Source organism: Rattus norvegicus, chromosome 5 (genome assembly GCF_036323735.1).
Source record: "Rattus norvegicus strain BN/NHsdMcwi chromosome 5, GRCr8, whole genome shotgun sequence".
In the NCBI taxonomy this organism is placed as follows: domain Eukaryota; kingdom Metazoa; phylum Chordata; class Mammalia; order Rodentia; family Muridae; genus Rattus; species Rattus norvegicus.
In genome coordinates, this window is record NC_086023.1 from 120,707,501 (window position 1) to 120,729,585 (window position 22,085).

Sequence of the window (22,085 nt, forward strand, 5' to 3'; positions counted from 1 at the left end):
AGGATCCAAACAATGCCAGTGTCATAAGCTAACACTCCCTCCCACACTGCTCTACTGGGCCCAGCAAACGTTGTCGCTGGTTAACATTTTGAGAGCCAAGCAATGTTGAGAAAAGGAAAGACATCTATTGCCTGAATCCTTTCATCATTTTACTTCTGTGAGTGTCTCTTGAGACGAGGTCAAAACTCAGTCATGTCTTTTACTCTTAAAAAAGAGCCCTCACCCATCTTAGCTCTTTCCGAACAAGGATTGTCTAGTTCTCAAGTGATTTATCACAAGAATTTGATTTCTTTCCATTAGCATTGAAGACGTGGCATGAAATTTAAATTTGTCTGGATATAATGTCTTAAACCAGAAGTGGGTCATAGTGGGATACGTCTCTAATCCCAGCACTTAGGAGGCAGAGGCAGAGACCTCTCTAAGTTCGAAGCCAGCATTGTCTGCATAGCAAACTTTAGGCTAGCCAGAGTTACACAGTAAAGTCTCTGTCTCGTAAAAAAGGTAATACTGATAAATGATACATTAAATTTAGGAAAATAGAAATGAACTCTTGATGTTAGAAAGTGTCCTCGCTGGGGGTTGGGGATTTAGCTCAGTGGTAGAGCGCTTGCCTCTAGGTTCGGTCCCCAGCTCCAAAAAAAGAAAAAGAAAAAAAGAAAGTGTCTCGCTTCACAGGAGAAAGGCTAATAGCGTATGTGGCTGGTGATCTTTGAAATCTTCTGGTTCTTTACAAGACTGAAGCTCATAGCTTGCTTGCTGTTGAAGTCTTCAAGACTGTGAGACAATATCTTTTGGAAGTGCAATGGTAGTCTCACTAACAACTGAAAGGACTTGAACTTGTTTACAATGGTATGCCCGTGTGAGGTCACTTACCAACCGTTTGACTATAGGCCAACGATAGCAAACTAAAAAAAAAAAAAAAAGAGGGGATTATTACATTTATTTTTGTGCTATGGAGTACAGATGTTATAGAACAATACATCTACATCCCACTATGCCTAAATCTTTGTACAACGTTTTCAATACCCGGTAAATATAAAAAAATACACATTAAATAAATCAAATTTCATATTATCCTAACAATATCAAGCATAAAGACATTTGTAATTAAAATGAGCTTGAAGATGAGGGCTTAGAAGCCTTGCTAAATGCAGACCATAACTCTTTCATTGGTTTCCTGGGTTTCTTGGCAAGTGGCTTTACAGGCGAAGACGTAAGGAACGGAATGGTAGAGTTCTTTAAAACTCCAGAGTTCATCCACTTCTCTAAATTAAATGCAGACCTGTGAACTATTACTTTTGCTTTCAGATATTAAGTGCAGCAAAGAATTTAAATCTTACAATTAAATGTTTAGGAAGAGCACATCCTTCGCTTCCCATGTGTTTTTCATCACAGCCTTTTGAAGAATCCCTTTGTGCTTTTGACTGTTTGGAGCAATTCTGGCTTTTGGCTTACAGTGGGAACTGGTATCATCCTGGGTCTGTATTATCCCTATAGACAACCCTAGGATGCTGGACGTCTTCATCTATTTGTTTTGGGGTTTTTTGTTTTGTTTTTGTTTGTCTGTTTAAGACTGGATCTCACTGTATACCTCTGAATGAACTCGGCAAGTAGACCAGACTGCCCTCCCCCACCCCCTGAGTGCTGGGATTAAAGGCATGCACCACCACACTCAGTGCAAGACCTCATTTGCATCCATAGTGGATCTAAGTGACAAACTGCTACCTGGAGATAACCAAGCTTTTCCCTCGTTTCTGATTATAGATGGGGTGACTGGTTTGAAGGAACTGGCGTTCCTCAGGGATCTGGCTGAACAGAACTCTGGGAAGTATGGAATCCCAGACCGGACGGCCTTGCCTGTGATTAAGGGCAGCATGATGGTGCTGAACCAGCTGAGCAACCTGGAGACCACTGTTGGCAGGTTCTATACCAACCTTCCCAACCGGATGATTGACGAGGCCGTCTTCAGCCTCCCCTTCTCTGATGAGATGGGAGATGGTAAGTCTAGAGAAAATGTCCTACTGTGTGGAAGAAGAAGGGAATGAGCAAACAAAGAAGGTGCCCCTCCTTGCTCAGTCCCTCAGATATGTCTGCCACCTAACCTGCTGTGCTCTAAAGCATAGACCCAGTGCTCTTCCCGCCTTGCTCCAGCCTCAAAACATGTAATGATACAGCTTGTGAGGCAGCTTTGTGAGGAATTGTCCACAGTCAAGTGGCTCCAGCTGGTGGCTTTGCATCACATTGCACAGGGAAACAAACACAGATTGGCCCTGGCTGTGTTCTTGGATCCCACACTTCTTAAGTCCTTGTCTCATTCATTTTCCATTCAGTCATCTGCCGAAAGGAATAAAAAGAATCTGTGAATGTTTTAGGATTAATTCATACACCTATATGGATATTAATGACTATTGACATATTAAGATGTTTACCTACATATATACATACACGCATATGTACCGCCGGTGGTTAGCATGCCACCCAACTATAATTACTGCTTGCTTGCCTTGGCTGTTATCATCACCATCATCCTGATGCCACAAGTACCCAGAACAGAATGCCGAGCAAAGGCTTTAACTGTCACATGATTCAGTCACCTGACCTAGGAAATGGGAACCCTTTCTCTCAGTGTAATACATATAAAGTGTCTCTACAAATGCCTGACCAATGGTAGGTCAGTTCTTGGGAAAATAGAATCCTTTTATTAAATCTTTGCTTTATTTTTTGATGTTTCTTAGATATTTACATTTTTATATGTAAGAGTGTTTTGCTCACATGCATGTCTGAAGCATGTGGGTCCTGGAACTAGAGTGATGAACTCTTGTGAATCAACATGTGGGAGCTGGGAATCGAACCTGGTCCTCTGCAAGAGCAAGTACTCTTAACCACTGAGCCATCTCTCCAGAACCATCTCCTCCTTCTTCTACTCCTTTTCCTCCTTCTTTTCCTTCTATTCCTTCTCCTCCCCCTTCTTGAGACAAGGTTTCTCTGTGAATTCCCCTGGCTGTCCTGGAAGTCACTCTGTAGACCAGGCTGGCCTCAAACTCAGAGATCCACCTGCCTCTGCCTCCCCAGTGTTAAGATTAAAGGTATTTGCCACCCCACCCAATTTAATCTTCACTTTCTTACTTAGCCTTTTTCCCACATTCTTGATGAAGAAGGTTTTGTTAAAAGAGGCAGCTAATTACTAACGAGACAAGTGGCATCCCAAACTACTGAGGTCCTATTTTCCTGTTAACTGGCAACCCTCACAGATAAAGTTGTTGGCATTCCAAGAAAATTCACTTAAAAGGCAGCAAGGGTACAGCAGTGTTTTCTAGAAGCTTGTTTTTGATTTGTGTGTGTGTGTGTGTGTGGTGCATACATGTCTGTGTATGCATGTGTGTAGGGTGTACTCACTTGCATGTGCCATGCATGCACAGAAAACAGAAGTGTATATTAGGTACCTTCTTCCTCAGTCGCTCTCCACCACTTTTTTCTCAGTCTCTTACTGAACTTGGACTTGACCAATGATGTCTAGACTGGCTGGCCAGCAGGCTCCAGAATCTGCCATGCCAGCGTGTGACAGGACACTCAGCTTCCTTACATGCGTGCTGAGGACCCACATTTTTTTTCTTTCTTTCTTTCTTTCTTTTTTTTTTCGGAGCTGGGGACTGAACCCAGGGCCTTGCGCTTGCTAGGCAAGCGCTCTACCACTGAGCTAAATCCCCAACCCCGAGGACCCACATTTAAAGTCCTTATTCTCATGGGTCCATCACATTTCTGCCTGAGCCTTCTCCCCAGCCTGACACATTCTTTTTATTTTAAAAGGAGGCAAAACAGCTGCTGTTTTTTATCTTTTCCTTTCCAGTGCATCCACAGATGTGTGTAGTTGAGGGACTCCTGCCTTCTTCAGTCTAGACTATTTCTCTTGGTAATAACAGTGCTGTGACTTAAATGGACATGTCTTTTTAAAAAGTCTATTAGTGCCAGCCAAGTGCTGTACCGCACAGTGAGGGGGAAGATACCCAACCCTGTCATTAAGATTTTGCTGATAAGAGACTGATCAAGAAGTCTACTAATACCGCGTGGAGGGAATAAAGGCAGATGTAGAAATGCCGTGCTTTAAACCCAGCAATGTAAGAGGTAGAGTGGGGCCCTTCCCAAAATTTACACCTCAAATGAGAAAGCTGAGTCGCCTGCTTGGTGATGTTTTCTAACTTTTAGTCCATAGGTCTTATGTCATGAATCCTGTACAGTGGGTTTCGGTCATTGGTTGACACATCTGTTCAATTTCCGTCCCAGGATGTCACTTTATCACACTTTCTGTACCTACAACTTATTAGGTGACACATCCTCTGGCTCCATGACTTAAGAATTGAATACAGAGAAATCAATGTAGATGCTAACTCAAAAGCCACTGGAAATTAAATATCGTTTGATGAATCACTGTGTGGGGTGCAGTATGTGTATATATTTGCTGAACATGTATTTCTTTAAAACAAAACTTACCTATGTTTGAGGTTCAAGGAGAGAGGGTAATGTTTGGAGTGAGTGTGAATAAAGGTCAACATTCTTTATTTTTCACATTAGGGTCAAGTTCCTTTTGTCCAGAGCCTGGGGAAATGACCCAGAAATGACCTTATCTGAGTCCAGATCCCCTAGAGTCCATGTAAAATGTCAGGAATGTAGAGTCCCATCTATAACCCTGGTCCTGACATCAGCAGAGATAGCCAGACCACAGGGGCTCCCTGACCAGCTAGTCTAGCCAAATCAGTGGGTTCCAGATTCAGTGAGAGACCCTGCCTCTATTATGCAACTGAGGAAGACACCTGGCCTTGACCTTTGGCGTCTGAGTCAGTGCCTGTGCACGTGCATGTACAAACACAAACATGTACATACAGACACATGCACACACAAATCAGCGAATTGATCATTAGTTAATATAATACAAAGTCTCCTGTCCAAGCTGATAATGGAAAAAATAAGTCTGAGACCCATTTTTCAGTTCTTTTTGTCATAGCCAGAAGAGGATGGACTGCTTGCATCTCTGTCACGGAGCACCGCTGATGGTCTTTAAAGGTCTATGAAAATGATTTTAATCTTAGACAAAAGCCCAGGGAGATATGGCCTACATTGGGACCTTTGTCTCTATACTGAATCTCACAACACTGCGAATGCCATACACAGCCATTCATCCAGGTAGTCCTAAACACAAGCCTCCTGCAGGATGCGAGGTTAACACCATCTTACTTGTCTGCTGTTTTCCAGCAGACGGTAAAGAAACACTTTAAATGAGGACTGAATAGAGGGCACTTTGAAGGTTAGAGGAGACCTCCTACCCACAATGGAATGAATTTTCACAAACTTTTCCAGGGATGTATCTCCTTCTGCTAAGGGATGCATTTGGTTGGTCTCTGCAACCAGACCAATTCAACATTCCTAGAGTATTGTCTGCATTTGCAATTCTCTATTTGGAAGTTTAGTCTTTGTAGACATATCTGAGAGTGTCCAAATCCTTCCCCAAGGCGTTCTACAAGGGGTTGGGGTAGGCCTCTAAGTACACACATGCCACAAGGTACAGGAAACTACAAGACAGAGGAAGGCATGTTGTTTTTATGTTTCGAAATTTACTTAGAGCCCTCAGTTTGCAGTATGGTTAGAGATAGGAGAAATTGCCTTGTCTTGGCTTTGGAAAAACACGTCTGTATCCAAGAAGGTGGCAGGATGTCCCCGCCTTACAGTGAAGGCAGGAGAATCTGGTGGCCATCCGGCTTCTTAGAGCCATAGAGTCCCCAGTCCATACCTTTCTCCCTGTGCAGTTTCCTCTCATCTGCCTTTCCCTTTTCAGTTATTCTGTTGTCTCCTGTGGCATGCGAGAGAAGTATAATCTGTATATTTTGAAAAACTGCTTTCAAAAAGAGGAATACGAAACAATAGTGTGCTCGACAAAAATCTACATTATTCACTGTCTGGCCCTTCCCACACCAGTGTGGGAACTGCCCTCCAAAATTCCTATGGAAATTTGATTTTCCTCCAGCTACTCAGAGTTCTGTGTGATCAATATTTGTACCTTTCTAACATTACCTTCTCTGTCTTGGGGGTTTTTGAAAGATATGTTGATAAATTGTAATGGCCGTGATCTTTTATGAACCATTCTTTTAGTCCAGGTTCCTCTAGAAATCAGTGAAGCAGCTCCTTTGCTCTGGGTCCTGGGAGCACCAGCAAAGGGACAGTGTCACCTGCATGATCCAGTACAGCTGGAATACAGCTCAGATTGTCTCCAGACTCCTTATCCACAGCTGTATCCATGTACAGCTGAATCTCGCCACTTTACCAGATGTATTAGGCACTGCAATATTTTCTATTGATTCTAAGTAGCAGGGCTTACTTAGGAACATCGGGAAGGGGAATCAACCATGTTTAAATTAACTGCAATATTTGAACTGCCAAAGGACCTTCCTTCGCCTAACTTTCTGTGTAGTCTGCAAGGGCAGTGCTTAGAGCCTGGACCACATAAAACTCTTTGCAGTAGAACCTGGGACCACTGTTAGTAACCCTCATGATTCATAAGAGCCCAGCTCCCACCTTTGTCCAGAGTTCCTATGCTGTTCTTTGACTCTGTTTTTAACCCACAGGTCTGATCATGACTGTGAGTAAACCCTGTTACTTTGGAAACCTTCTCCTGGGGATCGTAGGTGTGGATGTGAATCTGGCTTACATTCTCGAAGATGTGACATATTACCAAGACTCTTTAGCTTCCTATACTTTTCTCATAGATGACAAAGGTAATTTACAAGGGGTTAATCAGAAGAAATAGTACTTTTACTTGCAACTTAAAGAAAACAGTCTGTGGATATTCTTATATTAATAAGTGAAGTGGGGGGGGGCTGGGGATTTAGCTCAGTGGTAGAGCGCTTACCTAGGAAGCGCAAGGCCCTGGGTTCGGTCCCCAGCTCCGAAAAAATGAACCAAAAATAAATAAATAAATAAATAAATAAATAAATAAATAAATAAATAAATAAATAAAATGAAGTGGGGAAAAGAGAGTTCTCAAGGAACTTACGTCACCAGGAACACTCTGGCAGTGGAAGCATATCACAGAGATGACCGAGTGAATTCACCAACCATGAGGTTCTGCTATGATGAGTTAGTTGTGAGATGGTTGGTTTCTAGAACATCAAGAAGTTAGTTAGAGTTGGTGATGAATGACCAATAGCATGAGATTTAGATGGCTTTTTGTTAGTATTCTTACCTTTAGATTCCCTGGCAGGAAGGTTCATATATAGCAGATTAGACATTCAATAAAGTGAAAACCAGCAAAACAAATACCCCTTAAATAGCCTCAATTAGACAAATGATCAGTAATCTAAGAGCTCTTTCAACGCTTCAGGAGTTTTATGAGAACTCACATAAAACAGGGTGAGTTTTATTGGACTGCTAAGGTATATACATGGGTTCTTAGCACTGGCAGCCATCCCAGACGGTCCACAGTTCTAACCAGGGATGGGCACGTTTTTTAGAACCAACATCTCCTACATCTTCCTCACATTGTGTCTTGTTCTGTGATTTCAGGGTACACACTTATGCACCCGTCTCTCACCAGGCCATACTTACTGTCAGAGCCTCCCCTTCATACCGACATCATACATTATGAAAATATCCCCAAGTTTGAATTGGTTCGACAAAATATCCTAAGGTAAGAATTGGCGAGGGTTGCCATTTTTCATGTTTTCTGAGAAGGGGACCCATTGAAGTCAGTGTGTTTACCACAGGGTGTAAGGCAAGTATAGAAATTATCTTCCTGTGACCAAGGTTTTCTGAATAACTTTTTTATAATCATAGGAGCCAAGGGACAAGGAGAAGGCTTAGCGGGGGAAGGTTTGGCAATCCAGAAACCACATAAAAGCAGAACAAAAGAATGGACTCCACATAGTCATCCTCTAAACTACACACTTGCACCACGGCACGCCCTCACGCAAACACACACACTCACACACAAACACACTCGCACACACATGTTGCGAACACACCTACAATAATAATAAATAAAATTAGATTAGAAAGCAGGACTTTAAAGAAGAGCAGCCAGAATCTGGACGTAACAGGAAAAGTCTCTCAAAATTGTTTAGAGGCCATGTCCTGTCAATCAACTTTTACACTTCCATTGAGTGGAATTGTAAAAGAAGGTGTGCGTTAGCTCATTTCTAGAAAGTCCACTGTTTAGCCCACACTGAAATGTATTAACAAAACAAAAGGCTAAGATGAGGCCCAGTAAATATAGCTTATCAGTGTAGTAGTTTATGCAGCACTCTCTCTTAAAATAAAAACAGATTGGATGTTTTCCAACTGTGATATGTTATTTTGGCAGACGGTAACCTACGGAGAAATGAGTCTTTGCGCCCATTGGTTGAAAATTAATAAGTGAGCGATTCGAGACAAGTCAGTCTCTGGAAAGAATTAGCACTGGGGGGGGGCAGGGTAGAGGCGGAGGACAGCTTTTAAGGCAGGGTTGACCTAATGCTTTTACAAAATTGAAAAATCTCGCATCTCGGCTTTCAAAAGTGATGAGTTTCAGGGCTGTTCAGAAGCGGGCGGTGCCCTTTCATTGCCTCACAGCTTCTTCCTTGCCTTTAATTAAGTGCTTAATTCTCTCTCTTGCCAGAGGCATTTAGTTCTCCTTTTCCACACAGCCTCCCTCTAGGCAGCCAGATCATCACAGTGCCTGTTAACTCGTCCCTGTCTTGGCACATCAACAAGCTGAGGGAGACTGGAAAGGAGGCCTACAATGTGAGCTATGCCTGGAAGATGGTGAGTGACGTGGAGTCATGGGGGCTGGACTGGCCATGAGGTCCAGCTCAGTGCTCTTCTCACAGGAACAGTGGAGAATGTGGGTCAGCCTAGGTGACTGACTAGATTTAAAGAGATGGGGAAAGAAGACATTCCACAGATGGTTTATATTGTTTTTTTCTTTTCCTGTTTAGGAAACCGGTAATTGGTCATGACAAAAAGATCAAATCATATCAAAGGATATAAAAGGAAAAAAAAAAATAGGTCCTCTCCTTCCCGCCCTTGACCCGTTTCCCATCATAACCCCTTCAATTCAGTTTTTGGGACTTTCATTTCCCTGAACAAACAATTGTCTATGTGTACACATGCATGGGGTTCATTAGTAGCCATATGAATTTGTGTAGCTAGACCAAAGCTCTTTAAGTAATTTTTTTTTAATCACAGTTACTTATTTGTCCGTGTGTGGCCACATGGAGGCCAAAGGACAACTTGTGACTGGATCTCTACTTCACCAGGATAGACCTGAGCCATCACAGCTGCCAGGGCTGAGCCACCGGAAGACCCATTTTACTTTTAAGATTTATTTATTTTATGTATATGAGTACACTGTAGCTATCTTCAGACACACCAGAAGAGGGCATGGGATCCCCATTACAGATGGCTGTGAGCTTAAACTTAGAGTGTAGCAAATCGGGCTTTAAAAAGAAGATATAAATACATAAATGCCCTCTGCGATGATTCAAGGAAATGAGGCCTTAGGTTAGAGACTGGAGTGATTGTCCTCAGCACAGACAGGTCGATGGTGTAGCCGTGACTAGGGCATGCACAGGTGCTGAGAGTCATAGAGAAACAGATGACAATACTCTTATCAACATGGCAAAGCAATTGGGAGATTCAAGGTTCTATAACCAGCGGAAGCAAAATGTCCAGTTTCCCCCCAAAGTTTCATTACCGAAATTAAAAATGCAGTCATTCTTGCTATTGACACCAGCCTCCATAATCTGGGGCAGCCACTTTCCCTGGCTGTTCCGCACAGTCACAGGGCAGGGTAAACAGAAGTGCGTGGCTGATGCCATATAATACAATATGCCGTGGTTTAGTATAAGTAGAAATATATATACTAAAGTAAAGATTTCAACACTCTAGTCTGAGCTATAGCACTTGCCTGTCAGAAACAGAGATGCTGACCCAGGTTGACTGGACAAGAGTACCATGTGCTTCCACTGAGTTTAAACAAGACATAGTGTTCGCCTCCAGCCTAGGTAGGAGACAGTGTTTGTAGGGGACAAAATAAGTATGCTGGGTTCTGTAATGACTGCCCCTGAGACCTTCTCTTAACGAGGATTCACAATCAGTTAACAACAGTCAACTCCCAGAACATTTCTATAAAACCAATAATAGTTTTTTTTTCTCTCTCTTAGGGCTAGAGGATGTATATAGGACCATGGGCAAACAAGTCAAGCATTCTATCACTGAGCCATACCCCAGGTTCCTCTTTTGCATTTAAAGCCAGTGTATAAATTAACACTGAACTCTACCTGTATTGTGTCACACACACACACACACACACACACTCACACACTCACACACTCACACACTCACATCCATTAACCCATCTGACAAACCAGGATCACAGTTGCCAATGGACTCCTTTTCTCTTCATCCATTAGCTGTGGAATATTGTGTCACACACAAGTTCCCTGATAAGAGAAAGGAAAGCAGAAAGTACCTTCTGTAAATCCTTATCGTCTTCATGCATTCGTCCAACATCACATTGGCACCTTCTCAGTGAGAAGACAAAGACCTCAGAAAATAAATAATATACGTGATCTTCAGTGTTAGGAATCCATTGGTGATTTATTTATTTTTTTACAGGTACAGGACACTTCCTTCATTCTGTGTATTGTGGTGATACAACCAGAAATACCTGTCAAACAATTGAAGAACCTCAACACCGTACCCAGCAGCAAGCTGCTGTACCACAGGCTAGACCTTCTGGGCCAACCCAGTGCTTGTCTCCACTTCAAGCAGCTGGCAACACTAGGTGACGCTCCTGGGCTCCTCGGCTTCCTTCATGATCTTACTCAGATCCTAAGATTTCATCCAAAGCAGCTCTTTAAATCCTGCTCCCTGCCCTTCCCCCAAACACTAAATGTTTGCAGTTCTAGAAATTGAAAAGTAGCCAGGTATGATGGTTTACACTCACAGTGCTGGTAATAATTAGCCTGGAGCAGGCAGATCACTGTGGGCTGAAGGCTAGCACAGACTAAATATTGAGTTTCCAAACATCCTGGGCTGTTGAGTGAAGACCTATCCCAGGAAACAAAATTAATAACAACAACAGCAAAATATACTCCACCATGCAGTAGCTCACCAGAGCATTTTGCCCTATCTAATGCTTAGTACCCACCATCAATGTTTCTTCCCTACCTACCTTCCCACCCTACCTTGTTCCACCTTACGCCCATACTCACCTGGCTCTGCTTCCTACCATTCTACTTTTGACTTGAGCTTTTAGATTCTACCTCAGTGAGAGAGCATGTCATTTTTTTTCCTTCTTTGCCTGGCTTACTTCATTTAACACAGTGATCTCCAGTGTTATAGAGGATTTCACTAGTTTATGGCTACATGGTATTACACTGTATTTCTGTACCACATTTTCTTCATTCTTAGTTGATGGACACTTAGGTTGTTTCCATTCAGGGTTATTATCAATAGTGCCACATTGATCATGGGGGTACCAAATGTCTGGTCTAACATTCCTTTAGATAAGGGAGTGGAATTGATGAACAACATGACAGTTCTATTTAAATTTCTCAAGGAGCCTCTACAGTGTTTTCCCTATTGGCTTATTGTATTAACTTACTTACTTGCTGACCAACGGTATACAAGACTTCCCTTTTTTCCACATCTTCATCAAAAGTCTTTGGATAAGAACCATTCTGGCTGGGGTCAGGTGATTCTGTGTTGTAGGTGTGATTTGTATCCCCCTGTAGTTTAGAGATAATGAGTGATCTATATATTCCCATTGGCCATGCTGATATTTAAGTCATACACACTTGGTTGGCTATGTTGATGAGTGCTAGGTACAGAGGAGGCCTTTATAGCCTATGTAGTCCATACTCTACAGGATGCCACTGTTTAGATAAACAGCTGCCTTCTTTTTTTCCTCTGTTGAAAATATTTACGATTCAAAAGAGTTCATGATCACTACCCAACAAGCAAACTGAGTAGAGGGACAGAGGATAAAAAGAGATCAAGGACAGAGTCTCCGTTTTTGGGGGGTTCCAAAGGTGAACAGTGGAACTTGATTTCCTCCTAAATTCGTTTCTACAAAGTTCTTCCTGGATACTAGACCAACACTCCAGGCAGGCTTAAGTGATCTTTTCTGTGGCATTCTTCAAAAATGTCAACAATTTAGAGAAAGCCTGTGATGTCCAAGAAGGCTGACTCTTACATTTCTTTCTTTGTTTGTTTGTTTTAATTTGGGCTCTGGCATTTCTATGTCTGTTTTACATGAAAGAAAACTTTTTTTTAATCTTACATTTTAGTGAAATGGTTTCCGGAAAAGCTAATGTAAGTCTTTTAAGTTCAATAAATGGCACACTATTGCTGGCAGAGAAGAGGTACTGCCCTGAGATTGAGGGCAGGGAAGAGTTGGAGCCCCTGGTGAGAAAGAAGCAACAGCCTACCTATTTAAACTTCATTTGCATACTTCTCCATAGCTACCTGTCCAATATGTTAACCACTGCTACCTGTAGCTCTTGAGAACTTCAAAGTCAGAATCAAGGTGTATGGGAACTTTGGCAGACATGTTAGATTTTTTTTATATTAATTACACACTGAATGACCATCTTTTTAATTTTTCAGAAGTGTATTATCAGAATTCATTTAAGCATTAAAGCTCCTTCTGCTTTACGCCTATCAGACAGTTTTAAATTGTACTTAGAGATGCCATCGTATTAATATTATAGCTGGACATCACTACTCATAAGTGTAGTCGGACTATGCTGCACTTTTCAACTCAAACACATAGTCTGATTGGCTGATCCCAGGTCACATAGGCAGACCTTGGGTCAATGCCCCTTTCCCAGGGAGCTCTCCCCACCGTGCCATCCATGCTTACATGGGTGGTAGGACCCTGGGGCAACGTTCAGGGCTCACTGGGTAATGTATTGTCTCAGGTAGCAGTGGAAGTAACGTAGGCCATTGAGATGCAACAAGAAAGGAGTGGGAGCCATGGCAAATAGATGGTTTCTGTCTGGCTTCCCTGATGAGCATTTGACACGCGTGTGTTAGTCGTTCTTCAAAAGGGTCCTGGGTACACCGCTCACTTACCTCACACACAAACGCTCTGGTTTCCCTAAGAGCGGGAGGGACTGTGATGGACAGATACCATCTCCTGGTGTGCAAAAAGAGGAAGAAAATGTGTTTTAAAAGTACTTTTCTAAGGTAGTTTTACATGTATGTATGTATCAGTATGTATGTATGTATAAGTCTTTGTGTATGTGTTTATGTTTGTATAAATGTGTAAGCTTTGTATGTATGTTTGTATAAATGTATAAACTTTCTGTGTATGTAATGTATGTTTGTGTAAATGTATAAACTTGTTTGTGTAAATGTATAAACTTTCTATGTATGTAATGTATGTCTGTATAAATGAATAAGCTATGTCCTAGACACAAAGCTTTGCGTCTGATATGGTGCTGCTTTCTCCCCCATGATGCCCAAGCTGTCTCACTACATCAACCTTTTCTGAAATGCCAATCTCTGTCTCTCTAAGAAAGGTTCACCCCCCCAACCCCCCCCGACCATCTATACTTTTCTTCACCCTGGCCCTCTTGCAACACCCTTGACTGGATTTGTCTGACCTAGTTGTTTTCTTCCAGATTCCTTCTCCTGGTCTGAGAGGATCCAAAGCTCTCTGAACACAAGTACACACACACACCCTTCCTTCTCACATGTGCACACGCATGCACACCTTTCAGGGGTGGACCACTGACTCTATGATCACAAATCAACAGCATGTAATGGCTCAGCCTTTGGAAGCTTCTGTTTTGTAGCCCTTGGATTTGACCAGGGCGGTAGTGATGTTGCAGGCCATCCTCTGAAGCTATCCTGACAAATGAGAACAGCATGGGAAGAGCGTTTAAGAATGGCATCCTAGCAACTGAAAATCCTAGATGGAAACACAGTCCTGCAGAAATGCCTTTGGGGAAACTTTGGAAACATATACATCAGTGAGGAATAGAAGATCAAAATCTCATAGAAGACAGACTTATTCAATGCCACTTTCATTTCTTACCAAACTAGAGGAGGAGGAGGCTATGTACTTAAACTGCTTCTAATAGCTGCCTGGGGCTCAGAGGGGAAAGAAATCAAATCCAATATCCTCAACAGGCGGAATCTCAAATGAAATGACTTTCTCTAACCCCCAACACAAGTCATTGCACCCTTGATGTGGGGATGGAGTCACAGCGTGACTGGGCTGTTGTGGCTCCTCGCTGGGTCTGTTCTACCATCCATGTGGCCTCTCTCTGTAGTCCCTAGGACAGAATGGTGCAACAGTTAATGTTTTCTAGAAGAAGGGCCTCCCTCTGTCTGGCCTCAAAGTTATTCCTACAGCTTAGTTCCCTTTTCATTGTTATATGTCTTTTCCTATTGACTCGGGGCCTGTCATATGCAAGGGAAGGACTCTACCTATATCCTCACCCCAGACTTGGTTTGATTTGCTGGGGTTTTTGTCCACCATATAAAAGCTTACCAGGTTACACGGAAACATCATCTGTGAGAGCCATCAAAAGGAATTTAAAAAACAAGCAAATGAACAAACAAAAACCCCACAGATTTTAATGGTGTCAAAAAATACCATCATGTGACATAAAACATACGATAGTGCTTTATGACACGCTTTAAAATATAAGAAGGCTTAGCATGGTGTGGTGCATGCTTTTCAGCTACCAGGAAGCAGAAAATCTATGTGGCTAGCCTGGTCTGCAAAAGAGAGTTGTGGGCCAGCCCAGGACTGCACAGTGAGACCAGTTTCAAAAAACATTAAATTAAAAGTATGGTAAAGTTGAACAACAACAAAAAACTTAATAGAAATCTTAGTTTCACACTATAATTTATTGCAAGGATTTTTGTCTCAAATAGGAAACTAGTTTCCTTCCATGTTGGAGCTAGTATTTAAGGATGCACACAAGGGATCCTCTATAAGCTTTGTTTGTGCCGTGTTTGCCTGCCTGCCACCTGTGGTAATAATTTTTTAATTTGGGGTTTGCATCAATGCCAACATCTCATCTCTCTTCTTCCTGAGTCGCAGTGCTGATGTGAATGCTAATGGGCGTCGCTGACAAGAGCTCTTCTGCAGGCACCTGTAAAGCACCCTTCAGAGTCGCTCTGGAGAATCCGTTACTTCCCCGACGTTGCAAATGCTTGCCCAGCATTTCATGGCCAGGAAACGGCAGATCCCAGATTCTGTCCACTCTGGCTCCATGTTTGTGGTGCACCCTCTTTCCCAGCAAGTGCACAGCTTGCCTGTCTAAGCCACTCAGGATTTCTGCTTCAGTGTTTATGCCTCCTTGGGCCCATCCCCATCCAGCTTCACTCCTAGGACCATAAGCTCCCTGAAGGGAGAGAATGTGGCTTTTTTTTCCCTTCCTTTTTTCTTTGCTCCCATTGTCAAGCTCTTTGTGTCCTTGTGGAAGGCATTAAGCCACCGTAGCAGACATGTTGGCAGAGCCTAAGTGATGGCTTTTGTTTGGGCCCCAGATGAAGTCTCTGTGTTCTGAGACCTGCTTTGTTGGCGTCTCTTTCAGAAAGTCCAACCGTCATGCTGTCTGCCGGCAGCTTTTCCTCCCCCTATGAGCACCTCAGCCAGCCAGAGACCAAGCGCATGGTGGAGCATTACACGGCCTATCTCAGTGACAACACTCGCCTCATTGCTAACCCAGGGCTCAAAGTACGTACTGGCGCAGGCTACATCTCTGGGGCCCCTTTCCACCGGCTTTGGGGGTGGGGGTGGGGGGGCGGTGCTGGCCATGAAACTTTGAAGTATCTAACCCTGCTTGCATCTGGACCTCTGCAGTCAGGAGGCGAAAAGGCAGAGGGTGAGCCCTGGGGGAGACTAATCAGCTGTGACCCCTTTGATGGATTAAGAAGCTCAGTAGGCCACATGAAGAATCTACTTCAGGTCTCATATGCACTGGGGATTTCCAAGTAGGGGGTGTGATAAAGAGACCAGAGAAAATTTCCCCACTCCATTGTTCCCATGGAAAAGAAGTGTTCTGCTGTCTGTTGAGATAAATATGATATTCGGGCACCAAAAAGGGAGAGGGCTCTGTGTGTCTACTGATTCACCGTAGGAATTTTCTTAAACTGAGCAAGGCCGGCTAGATGAACACTGAGCCGTCCACACCTCCCCTGACTGTATTCCGTGAACCTTTGTTATCATCAAGTTTGGCTGGATCCATCTGCTCTGGAAAGGTTTTGAAGAAGTAATTGGGCTTGGCTTCTCTGCGAGAGAACCTTGGGGAGCCCGGCCAGCAGCCTACACTCTTTTCATGTGAGCTTTTTCTTAAAGGGGCCTGCAACGTCTTCCTTTGTTTCTTAGTTCTCTGTCAGAAACGAAGTAATGGCGACCAGCCACGTCACAGATGAATGGATGACACAAATGGAAATGAGCAGCCTGAACACGTACATTGTCCGCCGTTACATAGCAACACCCAATGGCGTCCTCAGAATTTATCCTGGTTCCCTCATGGACAAAGCATTTGATCCCACGAGGAGACAGTGGTGAGTCTGGGAGCCTTCAGTTCCCAGTTCGTCCTAAGCCAGGAGAGCTGTATGATAAGCACATACAGCAATGGGCAGTCGTGGGAGATGACACTTTCAAGGGGGTAGAGTTATTTTCAGTATTTTTTTAATATTAGGTTCGTGGGTTGTTTTGACTGCAGTGCCCTTATCTCACTGCTGGAATTGTGAAACTGGAGTCCATTTGTCTATTTTGACTCCTAAGTGCTTGCTTGATTCCACCTTATGACTAGAGGGTCATCTTGAATTGAAATACTTCACCGTATTCTATGTAACAATGGCATCACATTACACAGCTCACACGTAACCTATGAGAAATGAATGCATTAAATTCAGGAATATTATTTTACTTCTGGGCATTATTTTCAGCCCAAAGCTAGCCAGGTTCTATAGGAGGGAGACAGCATAAACCAACAACGGGATTGCTTACTCTGTTGGGTAGCAACCAACACACTCGGGTCAGCTCTTCATGCCTTCTCCTCACTTGTACTAATCCTGGACAGTTCCTTTAGCTTTGTCTATTCCTCTTCCTCTTCTATATTACCTCCTCAATGGTCCAAACTACAGATCTCACTAAAAAGTCGGAGTCCAGTATATATTAGAAAAGAAAATCTCATTTTCCCAACTCTTTATGTAGGTGCTATCATCAGACATAAAAAGTGAGAATTTTGGTGGTTTTGTAGCTCAGTGGTAGAGCACTTACCCATGAACTCATGGGTAAGCCATGAGTTCAAACTCCCACTCCTCCAAAGGAAGTGAGGAGCTAGAGAGCTGGCTTAGTAGTTAATAACCGTCTTCTGCAGAGGACCCAGGTTTAATTCCCACTCCTACCCACATTGTGGCTCCCAACCATCAAAATCCACTTCCAAGGGATCCAACACCTGATCTCTGCAGGCACCAGGTATGCACGTGGTGCACGAACAGAGCAACAGGCAAAACACTCTCCCGTAAAATCTTTGTTTAATCTAAGAAAGATTTACTTTGATTTTTTAACATAGTAACAGCACTGTTTATAATGAGTATTTTAGAGCTACAGACTTGCTGCTCCTTCAAACTTACAGAGTATTTTATACCCAAACTCACATGACTTTTCTTGGGTCTCTGTTAGGTATCTTCATGCAGTAGCCAATCCAGGGCTGATTTCCTTGACGGGCCCTTACCTAGATGTTGGAGGAGCTGGCTATGTCGTGACAATCAGCCACACAATTCACTCATCCAGGTAATTATCTTCATTTTTAGTCACGTAATGTCTTCTGAATTCCATTTGTTAATTTAGTTCATGTGTGTTTGTGTGCATGCATGCATGCGTGCACAGGACACGCGTGGAGGTCAGAGGACAACTTGCAGAAAGGGACCGGTTCCCTTGTACCATTCAGGTGCCAGGGGCTGGGTCATCAGGTTAGCCCACTGAGCCATGTCACCAATCCTTTCGAGGCACCTTTCAAATCCATCAAGCGCTTGGGCGCCACATGAAAAGCCGGGTGGAAGCGGCAGCCCATAGTCATCCCAGTACTGAAGAGGTGCAGACAGGGGATCTGTGGAACGATTTGGTCAGCTGACCAAATGCATAAAATACTAGGTCCAGTGGGAAACCCCCCTTCAGTCAATCAAGTGGAGAGTGACCGAGGAAGGCAGTTGTCGCCATCCTCAGACCTCCATGCAGAATGCTTAGGTGTACAAACACGTGCCTCACACGTACACGTGCAGAAAGGAAGAGAATGCCAGCTGGAACACGGCTGCCTTCATTGCTTCAGTTGCTTCGCTTTCCAGCAAAGGAACAGCTTTTAATGAGGAACAATGTCCCAGGGCATCAGACTATTGGCGTCTGACTCTTTAAAATTACATCGGTTGTTTGCTTTGGTTTTCCGTTTTGTGTTTTTGAAAGTGTCTCTTAAAAATGAGGGCTTTCTGAAAGCCGATGTTGCCAGACACTAGTTAATGTCAGTACTGCTGGACATGTATTAGAATGCGTTGTTTCCTACGACTTAAAAACTTCAGTTCTGATGCTACAGACATCGGTGAAAGTTTGGATGGGAAGGCACGTTGCTTTAATCCCTTCGTTATACACATAGCTATTTTCTCAAAGCAACCAAGAAAGGCCACGTTTTACTGATAACCTGGCATGATGCCTTAAAATTTAGAGGAAGCAGATTTTCTTGGTTTGCAGAGCTGCTCATTATTTATCAAATGACTGGTGCTAGTTAGAATTCCTCTGACACAAGTTCCTTGAGATAATAATTGGAGAGCAGAGTGGAAGGGAATTCCAGCATCGGGTCCCTGTCTCTCTGGAAAGCCATACCTGCTGCCAGTCAAATGCGACCCTAGGGTGTCTGCTTGACTCTTAGCTTCTCCTGTAACACAAAGTCCATACATAAAGCAAGTAACCCTTGTGTGGAGTACATCCTGCAGTGTTTCTGTTAGCGCCATCTGGTGGGTGCGCTTGTGTCTGAAGAGTGAGACACATCACCCCCTCCATAAGGTCTAGTCAATTGAGGAAAAGTAAAAAGACTTTCTCCTCCCATGACAGAGTCCATCTCATCTTTGAGGACAGTAAAGGGCTCCCAGGTGGCCTTTCAAAGATAACAGCGAGGCCTCCCATCAGGCCTCCTCACCGCAGCTCCTTGTCAAGAGCACTTAGCCTGTTTTCTCTTGTGTGCTTTTGGTGCGTAGGTCAAGGCCAGTTTGTGAGTTTACATGTGTGTGTGTAAACATTTTTATTAAGGATTAGAGGAGTACAAGAGTTCTAATCTCCTTTGGTGGCTGAGTCTTTATGGTGTCAGGTCCAATGAAGCATGGTGGGCACACAGGCTTCTCAAATGAGGACAACAGCAGGTCTCCTCTTTGGTTACCTTCCTACTTAAACTGAGTTTAACAACACCAAAAATTCACCATTTCCATCCCAGAATCCAAGTCAGTGTGAATACAGATCTCCCAAAGTAGGCATATACTTTGGCCCTGCTCAAAATGGAGCCTACAGAGATCCCATCGTGTGGATATTTTGCTTACCTGGGTGCAATTTAACTATTTAGAGCTGTGACATTTTCTTTTATCACCGTCTAGGTCCAAGTCAGTGGCCTCTTCCGTGGCTCAGCCAGAGCCCCTGTGGCTTGCATTGATAGATAGGTTTAGCAAAGGTGCCAGCTTAGGAACCTGCACCCCTCCTTGATACGTGTAGATGTAATGTAGATGTAAATAGATGTGAATGTACTCCTTATGATATATGTGACTACAAACAATCCTTTTTTGCTTTTGTTTCCTCACTAGGCTAGAGGGGTATTATAGCCTATCTCAAACAATTCTTTTAATGATTAAATTAAGCAATACATAAAGCTCATAGAACAGTGCCTTGAGTGTGGGAAGTGTGGGTTGACTGATAAAGAAGAAACAGACACTGCTCAGGCATTGATCTAGTGCCATTTGAACTGATCAGAAAAAAACAGCTGACCCAGATACTCCATGTCCACTCACCCCTGGTTTCAGACGTGCTTTGGTAGCGGCTAGGGGAGAACTTTCTAACTCAGCGCTCAGCAGAGCTCATGGGAGCTCTGTCCTGTTCTTCCAGAAACATGTCTAGTATCCTGACAATCTAGCTGGGCATTCTTACCATATGAGAAGTGCTGGAGATAGAGCCTGGTCACATGATCTCAGCAATCAAAATCACATAAATGAATTACCCTCAGCCTGATCCATTATGTTTAAAATTGTAGATTTGGCTGCATAGTTCTATACAGGGCTTTGAGTTGCTATGGTAACAGTATACCTGTGTACACTTCAGGTAAAGTACAGATCCTAGGCTTCGGCATCCATTGTTTCTACAGGCACAGGTAGCCGCCATTCAAAGGAGGATTAGAGGTAAAATGAGCGTATCTCCAAATATCTGAGCAGTACTCTGCACGGGTGCAGTTATATATAGTATTGTAGAAAAGGGCTAGCCTCAGGTACTACTCTGGATACAGGGAGAGGATGGTATTTAAGTCTCTCAACCATTCTCAGGATAGTGTTTTCATTCATAAAATGCAAGCTACAATTCTTTCCTAGCTTCTTCCACAGAAATTAAATAGTTTAAAACTGCTTAAGACCTGACTTAATGACTAAGACCATATGCTTTGGAAATAGTAAGTTTCTCTCCATGTGTGCACTAATTACGCCATGATGTTGGCCAACTGCCTCTCTCTTGCAAGCTTCAGTGTTCTTAAATTGATAAACCTTCACAGATAACCACAGAAGGGGCTAGAGAGATGGCTCAGCAGTTAGGAGCACTTGTTCTTGTAGAAGACCCAGTTTGATCCCCAACATATGTTTCAGGGATCAAGAGCCATATACGTGGTGTACATACATAGCATGTGCAGATACACTTACACGGAAAATAAAAATAAAATAAAGATCACTGTGAGAGAGGGCTGGGGTTTTCACTCAGTGCATAGAGCACCTGCTGAGCTCATACGCAGTAGATAGTCCTCCCTCCTCCCATTTAAACCCCAGCATTATGGGGAGGGGAAAAAAGGCCATCGTGAAATAGTTAGGAATGTCTTTTTTTTCTTTTGGTATTTTCCTGGTTATCAGGCAGGTAGGTGATAACAGCTGTTGGGCTCTTAATGCTCCCTGTTGGGCAAACCCTGCTGTTTGCTCTGAGTGACTTCCGCTTTAATCTATGATGGTAAGGTAGCTTACTCATCGTGATGAGCACTGTCACATTTGATTGCAGTAGCAGGCTTATTTTGTAAAAGCACTCCTGTTATCTTCATTTTTGTATGAAAAACTGAAGCTTTAAAGAGGCCAAGTTATATTCAGGAACCCCATAAATAAAGTCAGCTATGCCAGAACTTGACCCCACATCTACCAAAACGTTAGCCAGTAGTGTCAGGATTTACTGCCCAGCTTTACCTGCAGACTCCCCTTCTTTGAAAACAGTATTATAGAATAGAGGTCTACAATGCAGAAGACGAATTCTTAAACATAACTGTGTTTTGAGTAGTCCACCGTGGTGTTGTGGAAAGAAAACTGTTCCTGAGAAGTATTATGTGGCCTTACTATGCTTGCTCAGTCTCTGAGAGAACTGTTTCCTTACCAGCAAAATGCAGGAAGTAATTAATGGCAGCCACTCCTGTTCCTTTTCTAGAAGTCTACCGAAAGTAACTGTAGGGTCTACTCAATGGGTCAGAGGGTAAAGGCATCTGCTGCAAACCCAATGGCCTGAGCTTGATCCCTGGGGTCATGTGTTAGAGAGAGAGAAGGACTCACCCATGCTGTCTTCTACACACATGCTATGGCAAGGATGCACCCACATACATCCACACACAGACAAGCATGCGTGCTTATGTATGTACATACATATATGCATACATACATACTCACATACATACATATACATACATAATTGTTTTAAATTTTGTTTTAAGTAGCCAGACCAGCCAACTCTCATATGTCTGCACTGATATTTTTGCCTTTAAAAAAAAAAAAAAAACATGAACATGGGGAGGGGGAGGATGACCATATTCCACAACTGT

At 43.1% G+C, this 22,085-nt stretch overlaps 1 protein-coding gene across 1 annotated transcript in view; it reads left to right on the forward strand.

The window, feature by feature from the left end:
* Positions 1–22,085, forward strand: part of Cachd1 (cache domain containing 1) — a 225,462-nt gene that overhangs the window by 180,277 nt on the left and 23,100 nt on the right. Inside the window, exons 9-16 of the mRNA NM_001191758.1 lie at positions 1,765–1,998; positions 6,615–6,764; positions 7,552–7,675; positions 8,670–8,787; positions 10,642–10,810; positions 15,585–15,727; positions 16,379–16,560; positions 17,687–17,797. Coding sequence (NP_001178687.1) covers positions 1,765–1,998; positions 6,615–6,764; positions 7,552–7,675; positions 8,670–8,787; positions 10,642–10,810; positions 15,585–15,727; positions 16,379–16,560; positions 17,687–17,797 — 1,231 coding nt within the window. The remainder of the gene's footprint in view (positions 1–1,764; positions 1,999–6,614; positions 6,765–7,551; positions 7,676–8,669; positions 8,788–10,641; positions 10,811–15,584; positions 15,728–16,378; positions 16,561–17,686; positions 17,798–22,085) is intronic.